General features: G+C 31.9%; 1 protein-coding gene across 5 annotated transcripts in view; it reads left to right on the top strand.

Moving 5' to 3' along the window:
- The window catches only part of LOC108754935 (filamin-A), a 52905-nt gene that overhangs the window by 5279 nt on the left and 19678 nt on the right, over positions 1-27948 (top strand). Inside the window, exons 3-16 of one of the 5 annotated variants that reach the window (XM_018497600.1) lie at positions 9383-9726; positions 10477-10604; positions 10948-10962; positions 11636-11774; positions 12674-12958; positions 13152-13465; positions 13830-14256; positions 14526-14741; positions 15561-15948; positions 18105-18674; positions 20124-20468; positions 20632-21227; positions 22676-22974; positions 26234-26372. In XM_018497600.1, the coding sequence (XP_018353102.1) occupies positions 9383-9726; positions 10477-10604; positions 10948-10962; positions 11636-11774; positions 12674-12958; positions 13152-13465; positions 13830-14256; positions 14526-14741; positions 15561-15948; positions 18105-18674; positions 20124-20468; positions 20632-21227; positions 22676-22974; positions 26234-26372 (4205 nt within the window). Of the gene's footprint in view, positions 1-9382; positions 9727-10476; positions 10605-10947; positions 10963-11635; positions 11775-12673; positions 12959-13151; positions 13466-13829; positions 14257-14525; positions 14742-15560; positions 15949-18104; positions 18675-20123; positions 20469-20631; positions 21228-22675; positions 22975-26233; positions 26373-27192; positions 27322-27948 lie in introns of those variants that run through there. The other 4 variants (XM_018497601.1, XM_018497602.1, XM_018497603.1 and 1 more) reach the window with 4 other exon arrangements.

Here is a 27948-nt window from a genome sequence, read left to right as displayed (position 1 = left end):
TTTGGTTTATTGAGTTTGCAGTATCAGGGTCCGATCACGTGTACATCTCTAATCACTTGTTAAGCCTTGTTCGAGTTCTTGGATCGAGAATGTGTAGCCAATCAACTTGCCGGTTTTCTGTACAAACTGTAAGTTTGATTGGCTACACATGATTATAGACACAAAGTTTAAGAGAAGAATCTAGAAAGCCAATAGTGTCGACTGACATTTCAGTTGTGAAAGAACCTTCATTTTTAGTTTGTGAATAAAGCATCAAATATTGTGAAATAAGCGATTGCTTTTGCAAAACGTCAACATTGTATAATTTTGTATTTTGAGGTCTTATATACTATATTTGTATTGGAAGATTGACGATTTTTGATTACTTACTCGATGATATTATAATATTATACAGTTTGTCGCATCCTTGAACAAGATATTCGACTGGTTAGTGACGCAATTGAATATATCATCGGTGATGTCACTATGTTGTCCAATATGCAATTGGTATATCGCAAGAGTAAAACGTGCTGATGAATATATGTAATGTATAAATGCATAAACATGTTTCGTGACAAAGATTTTCAAAAACAATCTTTTTCTACAGATTTGAAAAATCGTTCATTTATTCGTTACTCCAATTTATTGACTTTGATAGATGTATAAGCAGAAAGTAAAAGCATAGATATCATTTATGAATTTGCGATGTATGGCATTGTATTTATCTCTAAAAATGTGTAAAAATTGTTTCACTTTTTTATTCGTAATTTATTAAATTGTTAATTTTATATCAACATACACTTCTCGATATACACATACAAGCCTTAAAAATACGAACTATTTATATTTCACAGAGTAACATTTATTTACCAAATGAATGTTTTTAAAATATGAAAAAAAGTTCTTTTTTTATAAAAAGATAAGATTAAGTGGTTAAAAATCAATTTTGATAAAACTTGAAGTTTAGAGATTTTTAATTCTCACCATCATAAATAAATAAATAAATAAATAAATAAATAAATAAATAAATAAATAAATAAATAAATAAATAAATAAATAAATAAATAAATAAATAAATAAATAAATAAATAAATAAATAAATAAATAAATAAATAAATAAATAAATAAATAAATAAATAAATAAATAAATAAATAAATAAATAAATAAATAAATAAATAAATAAATAAATAAATAAATAAATAAATAAATAAATAAATAAATAAATAAATAAATAAATAAATAAATAAATAAATAAATAAATAAATAAATAAATAAATAAATAAATAAATAAATAAATAAATAAATAAATAAATAAATAAATAAATAAATAAATAAATAAATAAATAAATAAATAAATAAATAAATAAATAAATAAATAAATAAATAAATAAATAAATAAATAAATAAATAAATAAATAAATAAATAAATAAATAAATAAATAAATAAATAAATAAATAAATAAATAAATAAATAAATAAATAAATAAATAAATAAATAAATAAATAAATAAATAAATAAATAAATAAATAAATAAATAAATAAATAAATAAATAAATAAATAAATAAATAAATAAATAAATAAATAAATAAATAAATAAATAAATAAATAAATAAATAAATAAATAAATAAATAAATAAATAAATAAATAAATAAATAAATAAATAAATAAATAAATAAATAAATAAATAAATAAATAAATAAATAAATAAATAAATAAATAAATAAATAAATATATATATATATATATTTATACGACGAAAACTTCCAATAGATAAGCAGAAAGATGAATTGATCAGCGTTTAAATACTCCATCCATTACTTCATCCGTTCCTTCAATTCAGAATTCTCATCTTACACTAATGGAACCTGAACGTCAAGCATGCATGGTGACAGTTTTCTTGCTCACAGTACTTGAGACCTTTGCAAAAAGTTTGTATCATTAGTCAGAAGACTAGTATGTCTGATTTTCAACCGTCGCAATCTCGGTCAAGACCTAATCGCAGAACTGCGGTATTAAAGCCGGCTGGTTATCGAATATCAACGGAAGCCACGCTTGTGCTATTATATGCGAGAGGCACCGTGAAACAGGCTCGGGACGTGTCTCGTGGGGCCCACCGAGGAGCAAAAGAAGAAAAGTAGGCGGGACCACGTAGATCGGGTGAAGGTCAAACTCGCCTTGGTACCTCGGATTTCTTTCTTCGTGTTTATTACGTGATCAATTCTCATCCTCAATCTTTTTTCCTTGCTGATCAAATATGCATCTCTGTCATTGAGCGGAAATGATTCTCGGCATTTTTTCAATTCTATCTTCTCACAAGCTACCTCTCTGGAACATTAATGTGAGGAAGTTAATAAAGGTATTAATATTTCGATGAGTTTTATAAAGTATTTATTAGATGTTTATATACGAAAGATATTTTGAAAAATTATGTGGCTATAGAAAAACGTGTTACACGAATAATTTATAATATAATACAAGATTTATTTAATAAAGCGTAAAAAAGGAAAGTTTAAAATTTAGTTATTTAATTTAATAAATTTCGATGTAAATAGGTTAAAATGTTTTTAAGACGAGCAAAATATGTTATGCATCTTTACATATGAAATTTACGCTTATATATAGACTGTGGATAATATTTATATTATTAAAAAACTTACTTATATTTTTCATACATAACTTTCATCTTTGATATAGATAGAGTGTTAAAAGTGTTAATTATTATATTTCTTGTCGAAAATGTTTTTCCCAGTTTTTCCCAGTTCTTTTTTATAACTTGATAGAAAATTCTAAATATGAAGACAATGCTGTTTATGTAATTACAGTATTTCCGCGCATAATTTATTGTGTATTGGGAGCGATTACTTTCACTCTCACATGCAACCTTGACATTAAACGACTATTTTCTATACGCAATCGCGCGAGAGTATAGCCCCGCATTAACTGCCTACACGAAGCTAGCCCTCCAATTTTAGGATTAAAGTATTTTGAAAATTGTGCTGTGTAAATTGTGTTAGGTTTGTGCTGCATTGTGCTGTCAAATATTAATATCGTAATCTAAAAAATACGTTAAAAATGAAACTAACGATTTTTTTGTCAGTCCAACAGAATGCACAAACCTAACACAATTCAGCACGATTCTCAGAATACGTTAATTCTAAAAGTGGGGACTAACTTCGTATAAGCGTATTAACTCGGATTTCCGACGATTGCCGAAATATGTTTGCTCACCACATTTTCACGTGCTTATGAGAAATACCTCGCAAGAGAGTAAACATTGAGCTTTAAATTATGTATCAGTTTCCTTCATCTGTCTCCTTCATTTTTCATACTTTATAGACACTAAAAATTTTATATTATATATATAACATAATTGTTTCACAAATTCAGATTCAATGTTTACTCTCTAAATTTTTTGGAGTAGACTCTTAGATTACAGAAAATTGAGCCAGTCAGAAAAAAGGTGGCTCAATTTTCAATTTCTAAGAGTGAGATTTCACTCTTTAGAATGAAATGCGCTCTAAAAATGTTAGAAAGTATTTTAGATATAGTTGTTCAATAGCTATATAACAAAATTGCAAATATTTTAGCTGTAAGCTAGACGAAAATATTTCATTATATAGCTTATAACTATTTAATGTAATATATGAATATATATAAATTTATATTAATTACATAATTTATTTAGTTCATGTAAAATAGTCATTATAAAATTATTAGTTAATATAAAAAGTTGTAATAATAAAAAATAATTCAAAAGTGATTAGAAATACTGGAATTATATCTGGTCGGAAAATTTTAAACTTACATTTAAAATGCAATTTTGTTGATATAAATATAAAATAATATACCGCCATTATGTTATGGCGGACGTCAATCGCATATCTTGACGATCAAAAAGAGTAAATCTCTTTAGCGGAGATCAGCATTCTCTCTGCTCAGTGAGGTAATCTCTCGAGGATCAATGATGACGTCATCGTCTAAACTCGCCATGGAAGACGTATCCGTTGAAAACGTCATGGACATAAGTATGTGATATTCAGCTGAGTTTTTTAAATTAATAAGTGACTCAATGTCTTGTAATCGAACTATTTATAATATTGCATGTTATCTTTCAAATAAAAGGAAATCGATGACATATGAGTCTTTATTTACTTGTTAAGGAGGTTCTCGCGTTAATTCCTTCCTCAGTAGAATTTATTCGTAACATTGTATAAAGTGATTAAAATAATAATATAAAAACATTATCAATATAATTCGTTATGCTATTATATATAATCATTGTTAATTTTATATGTTATTATTTTTAAAATAAAAGTTATGAGATGCCCATTTGATGTACCCCATATCCAATGAGCATCTTATAACTTTCATTTTAAGGCTCCTGAGTAATCGCGGCGACCATGTTGGAATCGTAACGTCAGAAGCGAGGAATGATACGTTAATTTATGCTGCAAGCCATTTATAAATAAAGACAATTTGGGTAAATCTAAATGACATTGCTTTAAAATACCTATAAAAGGCAGAAACTGTCCTTTTCTCCCTTAATAATCAGTAAATGGTCGTAAAAGGTAGGTAAAGTGAGCCTAACTTCAGGCAGAAACACACGGTTTGAACAGCTGTTGAAATGAAATATACGCTTTTACGTATAAAATTCCAGGATAACTATAGTTTCTGCCCATTTTTAGGACTGTCATAAGTACGAGACACGTCACATTTTCACAATTAAGCAAATAACGAAATGGCATGCAGCACAAACGTCGTCAAAACATCACTTTTCCACGCCTATAAATTCAGCCATTTATCGTGGCGAAGCGCTGTAATACACACACAAGCACGAACCTATGTGCTCGCTTTCGACACGCCGAGAGTACGTGTACATGGGCTCATGCTTGTGTATGTAGCTACCAATTTCACCACATTTCGCCAGGCCGCCGACTGATTTTGAATCGTATGCTGACTCAGGAGCCTTAAGGATACGTTCATTTGATAATTATTCTTGATTTTTCTTTATTAAAAAATATAAATTTCTTTCAAATTATCAATTTAGGTGAAATTTTACCCGAATAAGTGTTTACCTTGTAATTATAATATATATTTACTTTTCTATTTTATATGTGTCTTAATTTGACAGAAAATATACATAGGATAAGATTTTTACGTTTATTTGTAACATAAAATTATATAAATTTAGAATTAAATATCTTAAACGTTACGGTAAAAGTCAATGAACTTCTTTCAGATATTGTTGATATGATTAATTTTTGTATTACATTTATATCATAGACTTATATTTCATCAAGCGTAAAAACTTCCTTAATTATTAAATCACTTTTAAGTTTTACTGGTTCCAAGCCAAGATAATTAAGTGTACATACGATAGATAAATTAAATTGATCACTGCAGTGTTCATCTGAAACATGTACCTGCTACGATTTAATTTTTCGCTTTTGTTTATATATCTTCAGTACTATTCTTGTGAAAATTTGGAAATGGCAAAGTTTATACGTTTTATCCTAATTCGGTTCTATTTTGCTCGTTTCTCTTCTTGAATTCAAACACCGTCGGAAACGGCGTTCTCGAAGAATCCGTTTGGGAGTCTCATTTTACACAACAAAGATTCTCGATCCGAGAATAGATCACTCCGACTACTGTCGGGACCAGATGAAAGAGTAATAAAGATGGCCCGTTTCTGAATTCTGATCCTATCTTTTTTTTTTTTTTTTAAGAATGATTCTCGGAACTCTTCTTGGAACATATAATTAATTCTACTTTCGGTTTCTGTTAGAAGACTTTATCATATATGTATGATGGAAACTAGACTGCTTATTTATTACGTCACCGAATCAACTGTGAAGCTTGCTATTCATGTGCAAGTGCTCGAATGGTCGTTTCGTTAATACGACGAAGAAATAAATTTTTACTACCGTTCTGCGAACGATATAAAATTTAAAGTCTTTTGATAACTGCCCATACATATTTGATTGATTTTTGAATTATTTTTTTACGATTCCTATGAATTGTAAAACGTTGGAAAATATTTTTTACTGATTTATATGAATTGTGAAACAATGGAAGATAATCAATAACTTTTCTGTAATATGACTTTTTGCAACTAGATATAAAGGTATATTGTGCTATTAATTACGTAATGCATTGATTAAAATATTTTGATTAAATCAATAAAAACGACATTTTACTCAACAAAAATGACATTTTAGTGAGATCAAACAGAATTTCTGTTTATGATAAATTTTTTTGGCTTCATCCAAATATTCTTATTTTTCGGCCTTTTTACAATCGCTAATAATAAAATGTTAACGACTATCAAGCTAATTATCATTATTTGTTAAGACATTAAGATATTGTTAAATAAAAAAATTTTGTGATAAATTTTGGACAATTTTATAATAAATTGATAACATATTCATATGAAATAATACAATGAGCTCTACTTATTTTCTACATTTCTTGCATTACGTTTAAAAATAATTGGCACGAAAGATTTTATCTCATTGCAACAATCATTCCTTATGAAGACGTATAGCATCTACAGCATTAGAAGCAAACACGTCCATTATCTAATACCGAGAGGAATGCTTCTTCAACTTTATTGTTCGTTAAGATGACAAGTAAATTATTGCTCGCTGAAAAAGAATGAATGGAAAATGTACAGGAGAAGTAATTCTCAATACCAGTTTTATTGATGTTTTATTACAAAATTTTCAAGACTTTTACGTTCTGTATAATAAAGAATCAACTAATTAGTTATAGTTGATAAGACTTGCATTTTGCACAGTTATTTAAAATCCAATTTTTAAGTTATATTACGTAATTTCTTAAATAAAGAAAATTTAATTTGTATGAAATTAATTGTTCGTTTAAATAGAATAACAATATATCATTGAAATTATCGAATAATTCGCTCGTTTTTTTCACGGTAAAATTATTTTGTACTATTATATTATGCGTACTGAAAGTTTTTTCTCTCTAGCTTGTAGACGAGCTCGTCTGTAAGCATACGAATGCACTTTTGCATTGCGGTTGAGTAAAGTGCGACTTGAAGGAGAGACTTCGACAATGGATATCCATTTCGTGTGTTCAAACAAAAGCGTTTTGCATTTTACTCTTTTTTTTTCATGCACATTATTCACGTCACCAGGTAACATTGGAAGGTACGAAAGCACGCATTGTTCTTTGTTTGTGCATTGTAGAAGTAGAGTATGTGGACCTAACATTATCAAAATGTCAGCAATCAAGTTTTGAAAGTGCTATCGTGCACCATTATTATATTTGGAAAATAATACCGGAATATTATTATTTTTTTATTAGATATTATTTTTATAATATAAGATAATGTAATATAAAAAATAATATCTCTTTTATCTTTAGACATTTTAGAAGATTACTTTTTAATTACGATGTAAGAATTCTGGTCTCTACTTGGTTCATTGTTTGTAAGACAGAAAGCTGTGAAGTGGAAGACCGAAACGATAAAAGAGGTTTGGCGTCACGGGGTGAATTAGCTGGCGCTTGGCCGGTTCGCGTGTCACGATCGCGATAACTACGTTTTTGCTGACATCACTTGGTTAGCTCTCGGTAATTGCTGAAAATAGTCCAGATGAATCGTCACCGATGGCGATTGCCCGACGCGTGAACGCACGAACTTCATCGGGAGGACAATGTCGAATACCGGAGGATGACAAAAATAGCCTCGACCGCTCGGATTCGACTAAATTTGCACAACCGAGTGCATCTTCAGCATTATTCTTAAGAGATCTACGACAATCGCGAGAGTTGCTTTTACTCTCACGGAAAACATGTCAAAAGGGTGACGTGTTGCAGCTGTTTATACACGCGAAGTGACACGCATGCATATAACATGTTTGAATTACCAACGTACTCGTATTATATAAAAAAATTGTGTAATAAAAAATATTATTGGCTATCTTCAAATTAATTTAAAATTGCTGATTAATTTTAGAGATTTTTGTCACAGACAAATTTTCATTATCAGACTGAAAACTTCCACTGTTTATATATTTTATTAATCATTAACTACAGCTCTGAAAACATCCAAGTTTTAAAGTGTCCTGTTTGAAGTAAGAAGTGAACCTTCAATTTAAAATTGATTGATAGAGGAAGGCTCAAAATTTTTTTTACAGTTTAAAACCTTATAGTACTAATCATATAGACAAGTACAACCGTCTAAAATTTTTTGCCTTGGGTCAAAATGATCTGTTGCTGTAGAAGAAAGACATACATTTGTCGTGTTTCTCTTGGACGTAATTGAATATCGCTGCTGATTTATTTACAAGTTGATTATTTCAACTGAAACTAAGTATTAGTTCTTAGTAAGAGCGTTTTTTATACCGAAGAAATTAAATTGTTTACTTAAATTAAATTCGTTACTTCCGCGCACATTTCCGCATTTTAATAATATCATACCTACATGTTTAATAATATTAATATGTTCTAATAACATACATATGTTCTGCTTTTAAATTTTATTCTGATAGACGAAGCTTTGCCAAAAGTTTATACTAACTATAATTAATACCATTCCATATAAAATTCAGATTCTGCAGGTATTCGTGATCAGTTGGCAATCGCTCAACATGTGAATCATTGCTCGGTGAAGATCTATTAGCACTTTCGTTGCGTAAACACGCAACGCTTTTTCGTTAGCGTTGTTTCCAGACACGCATTGTGAAAGAACGCGACATCTTGATTCCATAAATGCATTGTGGCAAAATATTTCTTTAATAACGCCCACTCGATCTTACTCATATCGGATAATTGAGCGGTGATCGATCTGAGGATGAATAATAAGTCTTTACGCAACTGGAGGGAAAACTTAGTCAGTGAAATCTCTTCGCGAAAGAAAGGAAGTTACTCACTCATGAATAATAAATTTCGAGCTGACAATTGTATTTTTATGAATTAAGTATGACTCATGCCGTGCGTATTTAGGAATGTGATAGCAATTTTAAAATAAGATTTCGTCTCTCTAAATTTGTAAATTTCGCAGTATCAGAAAATAAGGAGGATATCTTTACATTAAATATGATAGTAAAATTTAATCTTTCGCTAATAACAATCTTTTGTTAATTGATACTGCTAAAAATTAAGAAAAAGGATTCATAAACATAACACATTTGAATTACGGCCAATGTTTCAACATTACCTATCCAACAACAGAATATATAGTTTACCCTTACAGAAATTTAATATTGAAAGATAGTGATTAATTACTTCTTTTGTATTAAAAACACTGTTCTTTAGTGCTTTCAAGTAATTTTTAATATTAAGCTGGCTAGTATTAAATTGAATTTTTGTAAAAGAGCTTTTGTATGGAGCTTACGCAGAAAATTAATCTTTCTTCTCTCGTTTATTTCGCAGATTCTTCAGACATCGTAGACTGTAAATTAAAGTTGATCCTCGGTTTAATATGGACCCTGATCCTGCACTATTCGATCTCTATGCCCATGTGGGAAGGCGACGATGGCGAGGACAAGGGCGCTACCCCGAAGCAAAGGCTGATGCACTGGATCCAATCGAAGGTGCCGGATCTACCGATCTCGAACTTTACCTCCGATTGGAACGACGGCCGCGCGGTGGGTGCGCTTGTTGACGCGGTCGCACCTGGCCTTTGCCCGGATTGGCGGGATTGGAACCCGAAAGATGCAGTCCAGAACGCGTCCGAAGCGATGGGCCTCGCTGACGACTGGCTCAATATTCCTCAGGTTTGCCGCAATATTATATATTACATTCGATTTTAAACGAATTAAAGAATGAAAAAGGGATGAAAAAGGCTAGGCTTGATTAATTAATGCCACATTAGACTTTATTAATTGAGGGGATGGGCGGAGTAAAGGCGGAACAATTCTACTTAGGCAATTAGCTTTTATATGTATTATTAATTTCACGATGGAAAATGGAAGCCACTTAGTTTCTATTCAAAGAAACTCAACGAAGCCCAAACCAAATACAGCAGTTATGATAGAAAGCTGCTAGCTATTTACAACAGCTTAAAGTTCTTCAGGCATGTGGTGGAGGCACGACAAGTAATAGTGAAGACTGATCATAAACTACTGGTCTACGCTTTCAATCAAAATTAATCTTCTATTATTTATATTAATTATAATAGAAAAGTAACATGTAGCTTCTCTTAAAGATATTACATAAATTCATTTGATATTATACCCATTTGTGTGTATAATAAAAAAGTAGCAAGTTATTTTATTAATATCAAAAGATTTTGTAATTAGGCCTTTATTCCGCCCATCTCCTCAATTATGTGCTACTAATTTCTTAAGATGTTATTAAAATAGATTTAATTTGATGGATTATATTTTAATTGAAGATTATCTGCGGAAAGAGCTAATTAAGAGTCAATATAATGGCATAAAAATTAGAAGATATCAATATCGATAAATTAATTTTTAATCCCACGGCTAAGAAGCGTTCCATAAATTATGTCATTCTCGTTGCAGCTCATTAAACCCGAAGAGATGATAAATCCAAACATCGACGAGATGTCGATGATGACATACCTATCACAATATCCCAGCGCAAAATTAAAACCAGGTGCACCTCTGCGCGCCCGTACGAACCCAAACAGGTAGGGATAAAAACTCTGTATTTTTTAAAGCGTCATTATTATGGTTTTATATTATGTATTTACTTTTGTATTTATTTATTGCAAACAATTTCCTTTATTTTAAATACCTTATATAATTTTTTTGTTTCCTAAAATTACATTGTTCACAAAAAATGTTACAATTTGTGCTGTTTATTATAATTTTGATCGTTCAAGGGTGATCTGATACGATTACAAATGATCTTTTCTTTTTTATTTTGATGGTATGGTACTCAGTAGAGATATAAGAGATGAAGTGCGCGCGTAGATCTCTGTTACAGTGATTGTGATTAATTAATGAATTTATTTCATTTCTCGGTCGCAGCATCCCACCGCCGCGGTAAGTCGCGCAATGATCATGTATTGTGACGTATAATGGTTTTTGCGCAATTAATGTCCACCGCCTTGATGAGATCTACCTCTTAACCCAACACTCCTAATTTTTCCTTTGTACATATACGTACGTAAACGCTTGATAGAATAATTAAACTGCGTAGTGCGCGGTTAGCGAATACACGATTTGCAAACTTCCTGAAGAGAAAACGAGCGAGAGTTTGATTAATACGTTATTGACAATAATTTTATAGCTTATCGAGCAATTAAATAGATTTCTTTTTTCAAAAAGCTTACTATCTAAAATTTTTCTAATGAATTATCACTCCAAAGAGTGAATTCTCACTCTGAAATTCTTTTTCAAGACTGGCTCAATTTTTATTTTAAAGAATTTAGAGAGTGTGTAATACTATTAATTAATCTCTCTCTACATACGTGTATACGTGAAAGTTTCACGAATTGAACTAACCGGATAACGAGTGTCCGCAAGTCTGCAAAATGTCGCGCGTTTGCAAATTTGATTTTGAAAAAAAACGACGCAAATCGCGCAACATTATAGCACAAAGCAATGCTTGTAACCGTCTGGCAAATGGATTTATTTAACGTATTGATGTAATAACGTCGCGGCCACTGACTGGCAGTTCGCAAAGTGTCTTTTCTCACAGTGTTTTCTTGTGCAGAGTACGTGCTTATGGTCCCGGTATAGAACCAACCGGTTCAATCGTTGGTGCTCCTGCCAATTTCACCGTGGAAACCTTCTCCGCCGGCAAGGGTAACGTTGATGTTGTCGTCGATGATCCCAAAGGGAATAAATTACCGGTAAGGCCCTAAAATAGCGTTTAATCATGTATTCAAATATAAAATATTTCGATATTTTAAAAAATTGCCCTGAATTATGTAAATTGTTTCCAAAGAAAGATTTAGAATAGTTTTTTTATATTCTAAATATTTAAATATTTAAGAAGATTGAAAATAATTTTTTTTACAATCCTTTCATGAGTCCGAAATGAGAATTTGTTTTGTAACTCATTGTAAGTAAATATCAATTGACAATAATATGTTACATCGACATATAATTTACTACTTAACTGTTACGTGCAACATTTATCTAACATTCATTACATATTACAATTATATTAGTAAATTGGAAATTATAATATTCATGTAATGTTACTGTTAGTGCTTACCGAGAAGTAATTAAGCTTATTGGAAGCTTATGGAATTATGAAAGGATTATGAAATTATATAAGTATATTTTGAAAAATTACTAGTTTGATTTATTTCAGTTAGAAATATTAATAATATTTTTTTAATTTATTTGATTATCAAGACGAAGATGGCAAAAAATTATTGTTAAGAACAAAGGCAATTTTTTATTTTATTTTAGAAATAGATCAGACTTGCAAAATTTTTTTTTTAATATTAAATAGATATACATAGTCCCAACAGAATCTATTGAGCACATTGTCCGAAGTCGGAAAATGTTTGTCGCATTCATGATAATTACGCCACAGGACGTGGACACGTGTGATGTAATGACTATTTATGTGCCGTGTGACTATTACGCATTATCTGAATGTACGAGTTATCAATACTACAAGTATAATTCATACATTTAGATAATCTTCAACTTCGTCATATACTATATAAGTTGAACGAACGCCGTTTTTACTCCTCGCGTTATATTTTAATGATGCCGGCTCGATTTCGTTTTCAAGGTCGATATCAGATTCAACAAGGACAGGAATCTGACATACTCCGTGTCATATACTCCAAAAATGGAAGGTCCGCACAAAGTGAAGGTACTCTTCGCTGGCAGAGAGATTCCGAAGAGTCCATACACCGTTAATGTCGAAGGACACGCTGGTGATCCGAGCAAAGTCACGGCAAGCGGGCCGGGTCTGCAACCGGAAGGAGTCGTCGTGAATAGACCTACTTTCTTCGATATCTTTACAAAGGACGCCGGTCGCGGTGTGCCTGAAGTCATCATCTTAGATCCGCAGGTAAAATATGATGTCTTTTAACATCGAAACGTCCTGTGAACATTCTGCCAATTCTTTAGAACGCCATGTTATAATCCAGATTTATATTCTGTAGAACTTGTTATTATTCTTATTATACATAATTAAATTATATTATTACAATGATCCTTACTATTTCATTAAAATATTTTTTTTACATGTGATTTTATTACAGGGTAGCAAAACCACGTCGGTAAAGCTGCGTCAGACCTCGGCAGACGTCTGGAGATGCGAGTACGTATCGCCAGTGACGGGTCTACATTCCGTCAACATATTCTTTGCCGGCAAACCGATACCTAGAAGTCCCATTGGTGTAAATATTGCACCGGTTTCCGATGCGAAGAAATGCAGAGCGTACGGACGAGGACTGTTGCCTACTGGCGTCCGCGTCCAGGACATCGCCGACTTCGTTGTCCTCACTAAGGATGCTGGTGAGGGTGTACCGGACATTCGCGTAATCGGCCCGGGAGGCGTCAGTCAACCAGTGCAGTAAGTTCTTATTATTTTAATTTGTAAAAACACTTTTTGTTACTTTTAAAATTTTACTTATGTCACATCTCTTGTTTTTATATTTTATTATTTTTATATAATCTTTTATATGTTAATGAAAAAAATCAAACATAAATGAATGGAAAACGTTATATTCCATTAAAACGCTAATGGGACAAAACTCAATTGTCAAGAATTGTAAGAATTGTAAATGAAATTATAAAAACTCTGTTTACTCAAATTTGTAAAACAAAAAAAATTATAAAATATAGTAAATATAATATGTTAGAATATCTTGTGCGAGATGTTTTGCTTTAAATTTAGTTATCGATTTGATCAACGACATTGAATTATTATACTTTAGAATGTCCAAAACCGACGCTACGACTTACAAATGCCACTATACGCCGGTTAAGGAAGGCCGTCACGTAGTAATGATCACATATGGCGGTAAAGAGATTCCCAAGTCGCCCTTTGAGGTCAATGTAGGTCCTTATAAGGAGTCCAACATCAAGGCTTTTGGACCTGGTCTGCACACCGGCGTCGTCGGTCATCCAGCGAAATTTACAGTAAACACAAACGGTGAGACCGGCGCCCTTGGCTTCTCCATCGAAGGCCCATCCAAAGCGAAGATAGAATGCAACGATAATGGCGATGGAACCGCCGATGTTTCTTATTTGCCTACCGCGCCAGGCCAATACGCGGTCCATATCCTCTGCGATAACGAGGACATTCCTAAATCGCCTTATATCGCGACTATTTCGCCGAAGACCGATTTTGATCCAGAGAAGGTAAATTCGAGTCTTCATTTCACTATTAACATTTCTTTGTATATAACTTTTTTTTTATATAAACCTTTTTTAATATAAATTTTAATGTATATATATTTAATATTGTATATAGTATTTTATATATATATATATATATACATATAAAATAAAAAACATAAGGTTTTACAGGTTTTTTATATGCAATAATTTTAGTACTAACTAAATAAATGATAAATGCTTTTATTGACTCACGACAAGAAAGAAAGATATAGAATATGCTTTGTATATAGGTTGAAGTTTACGGACCAGGAATTCAGCCAGAAGGTGTTGCCAAAGACGAACCGACGAATTTTACGATTGATGCGAGAGAAGCCGGTCAGGCGGCTCTGGAAGTTGCCATTCAAGATGCTCTTGGAAAAGAAGTTCCTCTTAGATTAGGCGACAACCGAAATGGCACTGTTCAAGCGTATTACACACCTATATCTAGCTCCCCACATGTTGTGATGGTACAATTCCAGAATATTGATTTTTAAAATCTTGAATCGAACTTTTATTGCTTATTATTTGTGATGATTTCTTGAATCATGCTGTTTTTGCCAGCATATAGCCAGAAAAGATTAAAGTAGTCAGGGCGAATTTTTTTTAAGCAGAATAAAATCTCGGTTCTAAAGTCAAATTAAAATAAATACACAAAATATTGTATAAAATATGGTTAAGATCAATTACGAGCTTACGAGGTTTTCGCAAACCTTGTAACTTAAAAAAAATATCCATAGAAATCTCAAAATTAAGTATTATGTTAAAATACTCAATAAAAGCGTGATTTATGAAGTTTCAGTTTAATTTGATTTCTTAAACAGTGTTATGTAAGATGCTTTGTGTTTAGCACAAAGTATTTATATCTGTACGTATAACGTACAGATATAGACACTTTGGAAGAAATGTACTAAGATACAGGTATTAGAAAAATAAAATACCTAAGTATAGATATTTTATTTAGTATCTCAAATGTATTTAGGTATAAGTACTTTCATTTATTAACATAAAACTTCAGAATAAATAAGCATATATCCGCACATAATATTTATGTATTATATATGCATTTTATATGTATATATGTAAATATTCTATGCAAGTAAGTTTAACACATCCGCGCGTTGAACGTGCATTTAGTACAGAAAAAAGTATTAGCTAAAAAGTAATTAAACTATACGTAATTATAAGTACCGGTACACAAAAATTGTATCTATTTATAGATATAGATACTAGAAAAAATAAATATCTCTACTGCATAACATTGTTTTTAAAGATATCTTTTTCTTCAGGTGAATTATGGCGGAGTGGCTACGAAGAAATCTCCATACAGAGTTAAGATAGCTTCGCCCTTGAATCCTGCTATGGTCTCCGCCTTTGGCCCCGGTCTTGAGAAAGGTGTGAAATCTAACGTTCCCACACATTTCAATGTCGACTGTCGCGAGGCTGGCCCCGGTAAATTGGACGTTAAAATGCTGAATCCTGAAGGCCGAGAACTTCCAATTTCATTAACGGATAATGAAGACGGCACGTACGTCGTGGACTACATGCCACCACAGCCAGGAAACTATACAGTGAATCTCAACTATGGCGGATTGAAGGTACCTCAATGCCCCATTAAGATCAACGTTCAGCCTCATGTGGACGTGTCCAAGGTTAAAGTGGATGGTCTGGCACCAAGTGAGTACAATTACTGAAAATTTGTTAAGTGTTGCCTAATATTTCGATTACTGTATGCTATCGATTTATTTAAAATCAGATTTAATTAGATGTGTTACTAATCACACATATGTGCTCAAACCAAGATATTATATGCAACATTTTGTCCCACGAAATTGGGGACAATAGTGAATACTCTTAAACGTAATATCGCATCTTTTAAAATGATAGTAAACTTGATAGCGTGTTTTGATAGTCTTTTATTATTATTCTGATTTTTATAATACATGTTAAATAAAATATAATATTATTTTATTTTTCAAATTACTACAATATGTTGAATTTATAAATTAACTTAATTAATAATGCAATACGAGCACATGCGTAGTGTACTATCTAAATTCTTTGAAGTAAATGTCACTCCAACAGAATGAAATCTCCCTCCAAAGAAGTGAAAATTCAGTTACTCTTTTTCGAGAATGGTAGAATTTTCACTCTTTTGAAGTGAGAATTTACCCTAAGGAATTTGGAGATTAAATAGACTATTAATTATTAACTATTATTTTATATTATAATATAAAATTAATTATTATTTATTATTAACAAGAAATAATCAAAGATATTTATCATTATTTATCATTATTACTGGATAATATATATTGCGTTATATATCTGGTTTGAGTGAAATAATTTTCTCATAGTAAAAATTTTATATTTATTATATATTTTAATTTAGTAATTTGTTAAGCACGGTTAGAGAAGGAGTAATAAGAGTGCAATTAATTTTATGATTAAAATAAGATCTTGCACTTAGATAGATATATCAGCAATGCATTAGTTTGAAAATGAATCGTGCTAAAATCGCGATCCTTCCAGCGATCAGTTGAGAAAATAATTCTCGTCTTATGGCATATGGCTGATATTCTTTTCGGGAACATTTCCCGGGACGTTATCTAGCCTAGATATTCGAAATATACTTTACCAAGGTCTTCCCTCGGATAGATGTTTTGCTGGAGTGCAAACCAGCGCGAACTGATGTTTTATTTATAACGGCGTTCGCGAATTCCCTACAGTTGACACGCACACAATTTCGCGTTTCGTCTAAAAATATTGCACTTCGATGCTCCACGCGATGTTCCTTCGATGTGACTTTACCTGGAAGGAAGGCAGTTCCTAACATTGAATGTGTCACGATAAAATTCAAAGCGAATAGTAATGCGTCCAAGAAATATACATTTCTATAATAATAAATAATTAATAATGAGTTAGAATCACAAGGCCATATGCTCTCTAAATTCTTTGGAGTGAAATTTTACTCTAAAGAGAATTGACCCAGTCATGAAAAAGAGGCTCAATTTTCAATCTTTAAGGATGAGAGTAAAATCTTTTACTCTCTAGAATGACAGTTCATTCTAAAAGTTTTAGAAAGTAAATAAATCAAGTAAGAGAGAGAGAGAGAGAGAGAGAGAGAGAGAGAGAGAAGTGCCACTTACAGTCAAAGTCGGATGTTGAAATAATACGTATTTAAATAAATTTTATCACAATGTCGATTACTTTTCGGATTTGCAACATAATCAGATTGACATAATAATAAAGAACAAATCATTATTCCTACACACTGGATAATATATTTATTGTAACTGAATGCACTTTTAACTAAGACACGTTATCAGTTTCGTAACCGCGGAAGATCTTTTTATTTGAAATACGCTCTGCCTAATTTACACGCGCATTGTGGGCTTATGTATGTAGCAAGTGGTTTTCTCTCACAACTTGATGCATATCCAGTATTTGAAATCTAACGTTACGATAGGCTTTGCGCAACGAATGTCCGGCCGTCACTTGCTGGTGAGTGTTGATCGTAAGCTACACGTTACAATTAATCGTCCAAATCTCTCGATCATGCTTGCACGTTTAGTTCATCCTCGAAATTTTTGGAAATAGAATATCACATTGAAGAGTGAAATTTCGCTCTTTATAATGACAATTCACTCAACAAGTTTTAGAGAGCATTATTCAATTTTTCTTCAATCATCTCTTCAACGAGAATCAACGATAATTTCACCAGCAAGTCGGCGCGACGTCCGTTCGTTGCTCACGGGCAGTCGTCCCGTCGCGCAAGCACAAGCGAAAAATGCATCGCGGCTCACCACGAGAACCCGCAAACGTCCTCGCAGCGGCCCCGGTGAACAGCCTGCAGCAATTCCGCGTGATAACGCAGGAGGCGGGCAGGGCGGCGGACTTCCAGGTGGCGATCACGACTCCGTCCGGCAATCGGGTCAAGGCGCACGTGGTGCCGACTCACGAGGGCTACCTGGTTAACTTTACCCCAACCGAGCTAGGCGAATATCTGCTGGGAATCAGCTTCGGCGGCGAGCCAATCTCGAATCAGCCGTATCGGCTGACCTGCGTTCATGGCTCCGATCCGGGCAAGGTGCGGGCTTCGGGACCTGGTCTCTCCCACGGTGTGGTGAACAAGCCGGCCGAGTTCGTGATCGACACGCGTGGAGCTGGCCAAGGTGGTCTCGGCGTGACCGTCGAGGGTCCTTGCGAAGCCGCGATAAATTGCAGAGACAACGGCGATGGCACCTGCTCCGTCGCTTACCTGCCCACTGAGACCGGTGACTATGGTATCAACATCACCTTCAACGAACAGCATGTGCCGGGCTCGCCTTTCCAGGCCATTGTCGTACCGGATGCGGATCTATCCAAAATCAGAGTCAGCGGGAACGGCATCCAGCCACACGGTACCGTTAAGGACGTCAGCACGGAGATCGTTTTGCGATTGGAAATTGAGAGAGTGCTGTGATCTGCTCGTCTCTAATTTGCGTGATGAGTTTTGTAACGCGTCTCGGGATTTTGTAGGAATGGAATCCTTTAAAGGATTATTTCTCCATCGTCGAGATGTTCCTATTGACTTTCAAAGAACATGCATACATTAGATATTCGTGCATATATGAAATGAATTTTTCAAGTTGCACGAATGTTGTGATTTGATCTTGAAAAAAACTCGTTGCGACTACGACGAGGAAAATATTTTTATCGATAGGAAAAGATTAGAAAATCCCGATAATTATTCTGAGACGCGTTGATGTTGCGATGCATGTGTGTCATGATTGCACTTTTATCATTGATTATCATGACATTTCCTGCTTAGGATTTTCCGATCGTAACCATAACATACACACTTGTTGTAAGACACTTGAATGAGCTTGAAGAATACTAGAGGGCATGTTTGTAAAAAGTATGTACGAAACAATAATTTAAGTTTATTTCTTTTTACGAGCATGGCCTCATTTTTAGTTTAAAATCCAGTATGCCACAAATAATAATCTTATATGTTATTGTGATTTGTTCTGTGTTAATCATTTAAAGACAGCAATTACGTTTTGCAATATGCGCTTATGCATTGTCATTTTAAATAATTTATTAAATTAGGTACTACGTATTTAAAACAAATAGATGTTTAATTAAATCACGAAAACGGTCAGGAACATAATATTGTTAAATAAGAAATATATTTAAAAATTATACATCTATTATAAATTTATTATGAGAGGTATTAGTAATATAAAAGTATGTTTGATAAATTTAATATTAAAATTTATTAAAGATATGTACAATTTTATATTATTATTTTATGTCAAATTTCAATCTGAAATTATGCTAAATTTAAAATACAAATATATATCTTTGCTATTATAAAATTTGATTTTGAAGAAATCTACTTCTAGTTTCTATATTAAAAGAACAGTTTTTCTGAAGTATCTAAAAATTTAATCAGATACAGGTCTAAAAATAATTTTATATATATTGGATCATCAAAATAATTATATTAAACACTCAAGTTGGTTGCTGGAATGTCAAAATTTTTTGTAGCATTGCTCATCATTTTTAAGCATCCTACACCATTATTTCGATATCCAACAAAGTTATTTTCAAATCTATATCTAGCTAAATTTTTTAATACTTTAGTCTTTCTGTGTATTATAAAAATACTTCACTACATCATTAAGTATCAATCTCGAATTTTTACGCATGAAACAAATATATAATTTAAGATATATAATTTTTTAGAATGACAAAGTTTAATTAAAAAAAAATATTACTATTTCATATATGTATGTGTATATTAGATGCATTTATTAAAAAAAAAAGTATTCGAGCGTTTTTATTCATGTTATCGCATTTTGCAGGATTATTCGTGAACAAGCAAACGTCATTCACGATAGACGCGAGAGAGATCACCAAGTCGAAGACTGACGACGGTAAGGTGTCCTGTGTCATAAATAATCCCAGTGGCGGTAAAACCGAGAAGCTCATCATCCCCCAGGGTGATGGCACTTACTGCGTCAGTTACACGCCTTTCGAGGAGGGTTGCTACACCATTGACATTCTTTACGACAACGTACCCATCCCGGGTTCACCATTCTCTGTCAACGTACAACGCGCCTCCGATCCCAGCAAGTGCCGTGCATATGGTCCTGGTTTGGAGCAAGGCATCACGGACAAAACAAACTATTTTACGGTGGAGACTAAAGGTTTGTAAGCCAATAATTCGATCAAATTCTTAAAATGCTGTAATTTTATACTACCTACAAATTGTATAATTTAGAACGTATATAATAATTATCATATAGAAGAGGGGAAATATTTTTATGTAGCGAAGGTAGGAGAAATAGCATGTATGCAATCTTCTTTCAGGGGCTGGTAATGGTGGTTTGGGTGTGTCGATTACGGGTGACGGAGAGGTCAGAGCGGAAGCCAGGGAAAAATGGGATGGTTCCTGCGATGTCGAATATGTTGCCAAGGAATCTGGTGACTACGAAATCGATATTAAATTTGCTGAACAGAGCATACCCGGTTCGCCGTTCAAGATCAAAGTTATATCACCGAAAAAGAATGTGATCGCTTACGGACCCGGTCTGCACATGGTACGCGAGGGTGTGCCCGCCAAGTTCACGGTAGACGCATCAAAATGCGACAAACAGGCACCGGTGAAAGTACGCATGTCGCCTAACTTGGGACAGGAGCCTCAGATCAAGAGCAAAGGTGACGGTCTGTACGAGGTGACATATCAGCCACCGCCTGCTGGAAGTAACGTGCGGCTTGATGTTACTTTCGATGATGACAACATCAACGGCAGTCCGTTCGATGTGAAAGTTCTGCCCTTCGTAGAGCCAAACAAGGTAACTTTATCGGGTCCCGGGGTGGCGCCCTTTTGCACTGCCTCCTTCCCGATTGACTTCATCGTGGACACTTCTAATGCTGGTTACGGCGATCTTGAAGTGCAAGTTGTGGTAAGTGTATAGGGTCTCGCAAAGTGTTTTGTATTAATTATCCCGCTTGACTCTCATTGCCAATTTATTTCTTTCTATTCCTATTTTGTATCAAACATTTAATATTCTATATTTATATATTTGGTTTTGAATGACAAGAAATAGAAATTTATATGTTTTTTTTTAAATAGCCTTAAACTTATTAATATTATTAAAATTCATTTCTTCAGATAAATATATAAAAGGTTCTTGCAAATATTGCTTCGTATCAAAACTATCAAGAGAATAAAACACAATTAAATTACAGATTACAAAACTTTTTCTAAATACATTTTTTTTAATAATTTTGGAAGCCTACACTAAATCATGAATGTTGGTGAAACTATTATAAGCAGTTATCCGACATTTTAAATTGTTATTAAATAATATCTTATTGACAAAAAACATGGACGTTGAATAATATATATATATATATATATATTCTAAATGAAATAATCATCCTTTTAAAATTCAATTACTTTTACAGAAATTTTTAGTTATTTTTAATTATAAAGTCTTCAAAATATAATTATTTTATTTTTTTTATTCGCACACAGTATCGGTGATACAACAAAAATGTTTGACAAATTTATTTTATAAAATATTTATATCATTGTACACTTATGAAAATATATTGTATATATTTGCCAAATTGGCAATTAAAATTGATTTAACCTTTATATCTGAACATATTTGAACTTGATAATTATTAATAGGTATTTAAAATTATGTAATTACATAATCTAACACAAAAATTAGATGTTCATTAATTTGCATTAATATACGATATGTACAAAATAAGAAAACATATAAAGATTATACAAGACTAAGCTATTCCTTCCAAACTGTAATAAAATGTGTGATGGAAAAACACATAAATTAAGATATATGAGATCTAGAACTGCGTTCAAGAGCTAGCACAACCTCTAACCTGCTCGCCGAATGATTGAACATAATTGGGTCTTTTTTATAGATTCAATCAATCACATTCAACTGCTCGGCAAACAGTTTAATTGCTTTGTCTGGTTTAAATATACTGTGAATGTTCTTAATATCGTCAATAAGCTGACCTATTATATATATGTTTTCGTACTTTGATAAATTGTCCAAATTGTCTCTATACTACTTACAAATATGTATGTACAATCAAAACTTTCGTTTTTACCAACCATCATAGCAGTCAATCGTATTTATTATTATATTCAATTTGAACGCAAATATAATCAGTGTCGTGGCTATAACGAGCAATATAGGTAGTTCTAAAAATTACAACTTAATTTGATTACTCTTATAAGAAAGTTATCTAGAAAGATTTATATTGATCTACATACTAACAATTAAGTGACTCGCGAATAATTAAACAAATTGTATGAGCAATCGTCCTTATTTATATTTTCTCAATTAACGCTCTTCCTGAATTCTTCTTTCAGGGACCGGATCAAGTGCCGCGTAAGGTAGTAGTGCAGGATCTCGGCGACGGAAAGTATAAGGCAACCTATCTGCCGGACGACTGCGGTCGCTACAAAGTCAACGTGAAATACGGCGGTAAGGAAGTGCCGAACAGCCCGGTGACCGTGCAGAGCACATCTATCGGCTCGGCGAACAATTGTAAAATCAAAGAGGGCATTCAGCACACTTTGGCTCAGGGCGAGGAATACTGCATTACCGTGGACACTGAAAATGCAGGCCGCGGAGCAGTGACCTGCCGCATCCGCTCCACTACTGGAAGGTGAGCATCCGCTTGATTCGCTCCGATTTAAATTTGACTATTTTGGAGAAGATGAATCAGAGAGAGGAGACATTGCGGGAACCTTTCAAATTTACTCTCGTTACCAAAACGTTCTTATATTCGTTCTTCTTTTAAAATCTGAGATTTAATTTGTCATCAAGTATATATAAATCACAAATGTTTTTTAATTTTTTTGTCATTTATAATTAGAATATATTTAAGAAATATTACTTTTTGGAAAAATATCAAATATTGGAAAAAATATTTAAGAAAGAAATTATGGATACTATATATGTGCTAATTAATCAGAAATATTTTATTTTTAATTTAACTTTATTTCGTCTATGCAGCTATTAATATTTTTTTTTATTATGTAATTATGCTTTTATTCATTTATTTTTATAAATAAGACTATTAGAAATAATACTATTTTTATAAGAAATACTAACTGATAGATAAATTCTAATCCTTTCATGCTTTCTATTTATTAAATTCCTCGCAAAATCTTTTTATTGTATAATATCTCTCAATAATAATATTCTTTGCACGTTATAACTTTTATACCTAACTACGAATAATCTTAGAATATATGTATACATGAAGGCAGATCATATTTTTCATACTTTCTTCGCATTTATATATCTTTCGATCTTCACCAAGCTTCCAGACAAAAATTTCATCTTATTTTAAATTTAAATACGTCGCGCCGTCGCGACTTATTTATTTTGAATTTATAGACGAACTTGAGAAAGATCTCTTACTATTATATCTTTCTCGATTTCTCGATGTATAAATATTGAAGAATTAATTATAATAAATTACTATTTTATCCTTTTCTGTAATGTTATATTATATGTTTCTTATACACAAAATTATATTATTACATTTTATATTTCTTTTATAATTATTTAATTTATTTTACAAATTTTAATTATCATAATAAGTTAGTTTTCTGAATAAATAGTACATATGCACTATAGATAAATAGATATATGTATTGTTTGCAATTAAATGATAAGGATTGCTATAAATATAAATTAACGAATAGATCAACTAAACAAATTTAAAAAAAACAAATAAGAAACATAAACAATAAAGACATGTTACATTTTGCTGACTTACAATCGTATATTGGGATTGATCTGGAGTGTAACGGCATGACTAATCGGCCGTAAATCGTGTAACAAATCCGGTAGGATTCAGGTTCGTGGCACGTTGCCACGTTGGTGAACGTCATGTACGAGGTGATAATAAGTGGATCGTCGTGAATCTTCAACCAGTCGCATATACTGACTATGCCGACATTACCGATTACCATATCTAACATTGAAATTAAACGTCGGTTTGGTTTAATTTTGAAAGCGAAATATACTTTTAATAAAATTTGATGTCGACAGCAGACGAGTCAAGAGGATTATTTAGGAAACGAGATTGATTTCACAACCACAATTATATGTAGATATATATATATATATATATATATTTTTTTTTTTCAGCAATGATGCTCCATTGCTAACAGAAATGAGAAAATTATTTTTGTGCAATATTCGCGTCTTTCGAAATTACACTAAAAAATATTAAATTTTAATAAATATTTGTTTGAATAGTTCTAAGTAAATATATTTACTAAATATATATTTATTTAACACAAAAATCATTAATTTTGATTCAATTATTATTTGTTTTATTGAGTAAATGTTTATTTAACTGTAAGTAAATATTTATTTAACATGTAACTATTTAAAGAAATATATATTAAGATTGATTTAGTGAATTTTTTCCCAGTATAGTTATATCATACTCATAATATGCATTTGTAATTAGATTATCGTCAGATTAATAAATTATATAACGTTGCACATGCTTTTCTAATTGTCACAACTGATGCCAGATTATAGATCACTTTACATACTCTCTTTAATCACATTGGCGAATTTCGTAGTAAAACTTTGTTTCAGACATTTGTTCACCCATTTGTTTTATGATGACAATTGAGTCGGATTTGAATTAAATTTAACTTTACAATGTTATTTGACACATAGCTGTTCAGCAAAAATTTTCTAACATATTGAAAAAAATTGTAAACTATTACTCTCTGCAAATATATAAATATAATTGCAAATATATTACACTCTTTGTATCACATTTATATGAATTTATAACAAATATCAGAAAAAATATCTAAGAAATTAATAAAGTTTAAGATATAATTTTGATTACATTACTATGACATACAATTAAGTGATAAATCTTATATTATATATCAGAAAAATAATTATATTACTACTTAAGACTACTTTTTAAATTTTTTACAATCAAAAAAATTTGCTTGTAGAGATGGACGTTATAATGCTATGCATCTTCACGATGTCCTTCGTGAATATTTCGGGATATTTTCTAAAGAACATGTGCATTTTCTATCTTACATATCGCGTGCTTTTATGCGTAATCGGGCGCGTGCCCTCTAAAAGATTGTCACAATTCTAATCAATTCGACTATAAATGTATTCTGAATGCTGACAGTAGTGTACACAGCTGCTACCTCATAATTCATCTGTGATATTCCGTGTTGTTCGAGTTGGCAGTGTCTTCTGTCGAAAAGACACTTTAAAACGGGCCAAATTCTTTATCCCAAGTGTACAAAATGACAAGATGTCATATTATATATGTCTGGTATTTCCTATAATAAACACAATTTTACAATTATATTTTACACGACCGTGTCATAACAGTTAATAATAATTTAATGCAGTACGTGAAAATATTATGTAAATGTAATTTATTATCCGATTTTATTTTGTACATTCTACGAATGTTGGTTTTTATGAAAAATCAAATTTTTTTGATGAAGAAGAAAAGTATTCAGATGAATTACGCGATCTAGATGTTACAAAAACATTTCTCAGTAGAACTTTTTAAAATATTTTTTTATATTACTTCATCATTATATTACTCCGTATTAATCCACATTTTTCATCACTATATATAGACGGATGTAGAATTTAAATTTAGTTTTCATTACGAAAAAGAATTTTTAAAGAAAAGGGCTTTTCTTAAGTTTCTTACTTTAGATTAAAAAGAAATCTAGACAATTGAGAATGGAATCGTGTGAAAGCATTTAGTATTTATATAACTTATTACTGAGAATGAAGTGATGATTTGCAGTCATGAAAATATGCGGCATGCACGAACATTTCTTGAATGGATCTCCGTTCTATATTTCAATCTGTGAATAATACGTCTCGGTTTGTGATTTCAGTGAAGTCGTTGACATTGACATAGAAGACAACGGCGATGGCACAGTCAACATTTACTATACTGTTGCTGATGCGGGAGACTACACCCTTAGCATTAAATTTGGCGGTCAACCGGTGCCTGATGGATTCTATACCTTCACAGTGAGCAATTACAATATTTTATAATCTATCTTGCGAAATCATTATCCTTTTACATTTGTTTGTACAAAATTAATATAAAAAACTAATAATGTTTGAAGTTTACGTGAAATTCTTTATTCAGCAATGTACATTTTATGATCAATAATAAAAAAAATAATTGAAAATTAAAATTTCTATAACTAAAATAATTTTTTGGAACTTTCTTGAAAATTGTTTGAAAGTTTTTAAAAAGATTTATCATTTTTATATATTTTTGTTATTTTTTAAATTAAATTAATTGCTATTTTAAATTGTATGTACCATATTAAAGAAATTCTTGAATTTTTTCCATGTGTATTTATAATATAAAGTGTTTCGGCAAATATGCCAGGTCCATCCAGTAATGCAAAATAATTACAAGGAGATAGACTGTAAAACGCTAATAAAATTACCGCATTTTAATATTATTTAATGTTTCCAAAATTTTTTCTATAAAACAATATATGATGAATACGAATTTAGAAGTCAAGTTTAAGTTTAATGTTTCAAAATATACTAATATTTTTGCAATCAATTAACAGTTTTTAACACGAGATCTAAGAACGGAACGACGGATGCGTCTTGTAACTTCGTTTTAAAATATTTTCTCTTGTAAATCGGTTTCCTTTGAAAAGTCGTAAGACAAAGGGTAATAATACGTAAAACTTCCTCGTAATCGGCTTCCCGATGTCGATCCGGATGCCCGGTGCTCTCGTCGACGACGAGCCCCGGGTGGGTGGGGCGCGAGGTGTATCTAACTATAGAGGCAACACGTACTGCAGGATATTGTCGCGTAGTCTCCAGTGAAACAGTCCACTGCGAAGACTCATCGGGACCGCATCCGCCGGCTCGTTATCGCACAAATCCTCGCCCATCATCACATGGACCGCCCATCATCACACGTCGCGCTGTAACACGAATTCCGCTCCAAGTAACACACACATGCATACATCTTTATCTCTCGCTATATCTTCTCTATCTTTGCACATCCCTTCCCATCTTACAGATCAACTGTGTATATGTGTATGCATGTGTATCTGTGCGCACGCGTGTGAGTGCTGCCGTCATCAAGTGGTCCAGAGTGCCTCCGATCGTAAATGCTGGAACGCCATTAACCTGCTAAAAGTGGACAGTCACGAAGAACTTTTATTAATCCACATGATGTTTTAATCAAAACCTATCTAATCTAATTCTGTAAACATTGAAAACTTTTTCTTTCGAAATACGAACATTTCGTAATTTAAAATGAGTTAAATAATAATCCCATACAAAGAGCACATTTTATCCCACGAGATCTTTGTGCGAACGTTCTCAAGACGTTGGAACGATTTCAGGATATCTTTCAGAATGTTTCTTGAAGATCTCTGTGCTACATGGGAATATGATCAGAAATACATAGTTTTTACATTTTTTTACCAATTTAATCTTTTCTACTTATGTTTTATAATAAATAAACGTAATTAAATATTATTTTTTAAATCTTTTCACTTATTACATATTTTTATCATGTATTAATACAAACAGATATATACGGTCGGACATTGTTCGCCTGTTTATT

This window comes from Trachymyrmex septentrionalis, unplaced genomic scaffold, assembly GCF_001594115.1.
Source record: "Trachymyrmex septentrionalis isolate Tsep2-gDNA-1 unplaced genomic scaffold, Tsep1.0 scaffold83, whole genome shotgun sequence".
NCBI classification, from domain to species: Eukaryota; Metazoa; Arthropoda; class Insecta; order Hymenoptera; family Formicidae; genus Trachymyrmex; species Trachymyrmex septentrionalis.
This window is presented reverse-complemented; position numbering and strand designations above follow the sequence as displayed.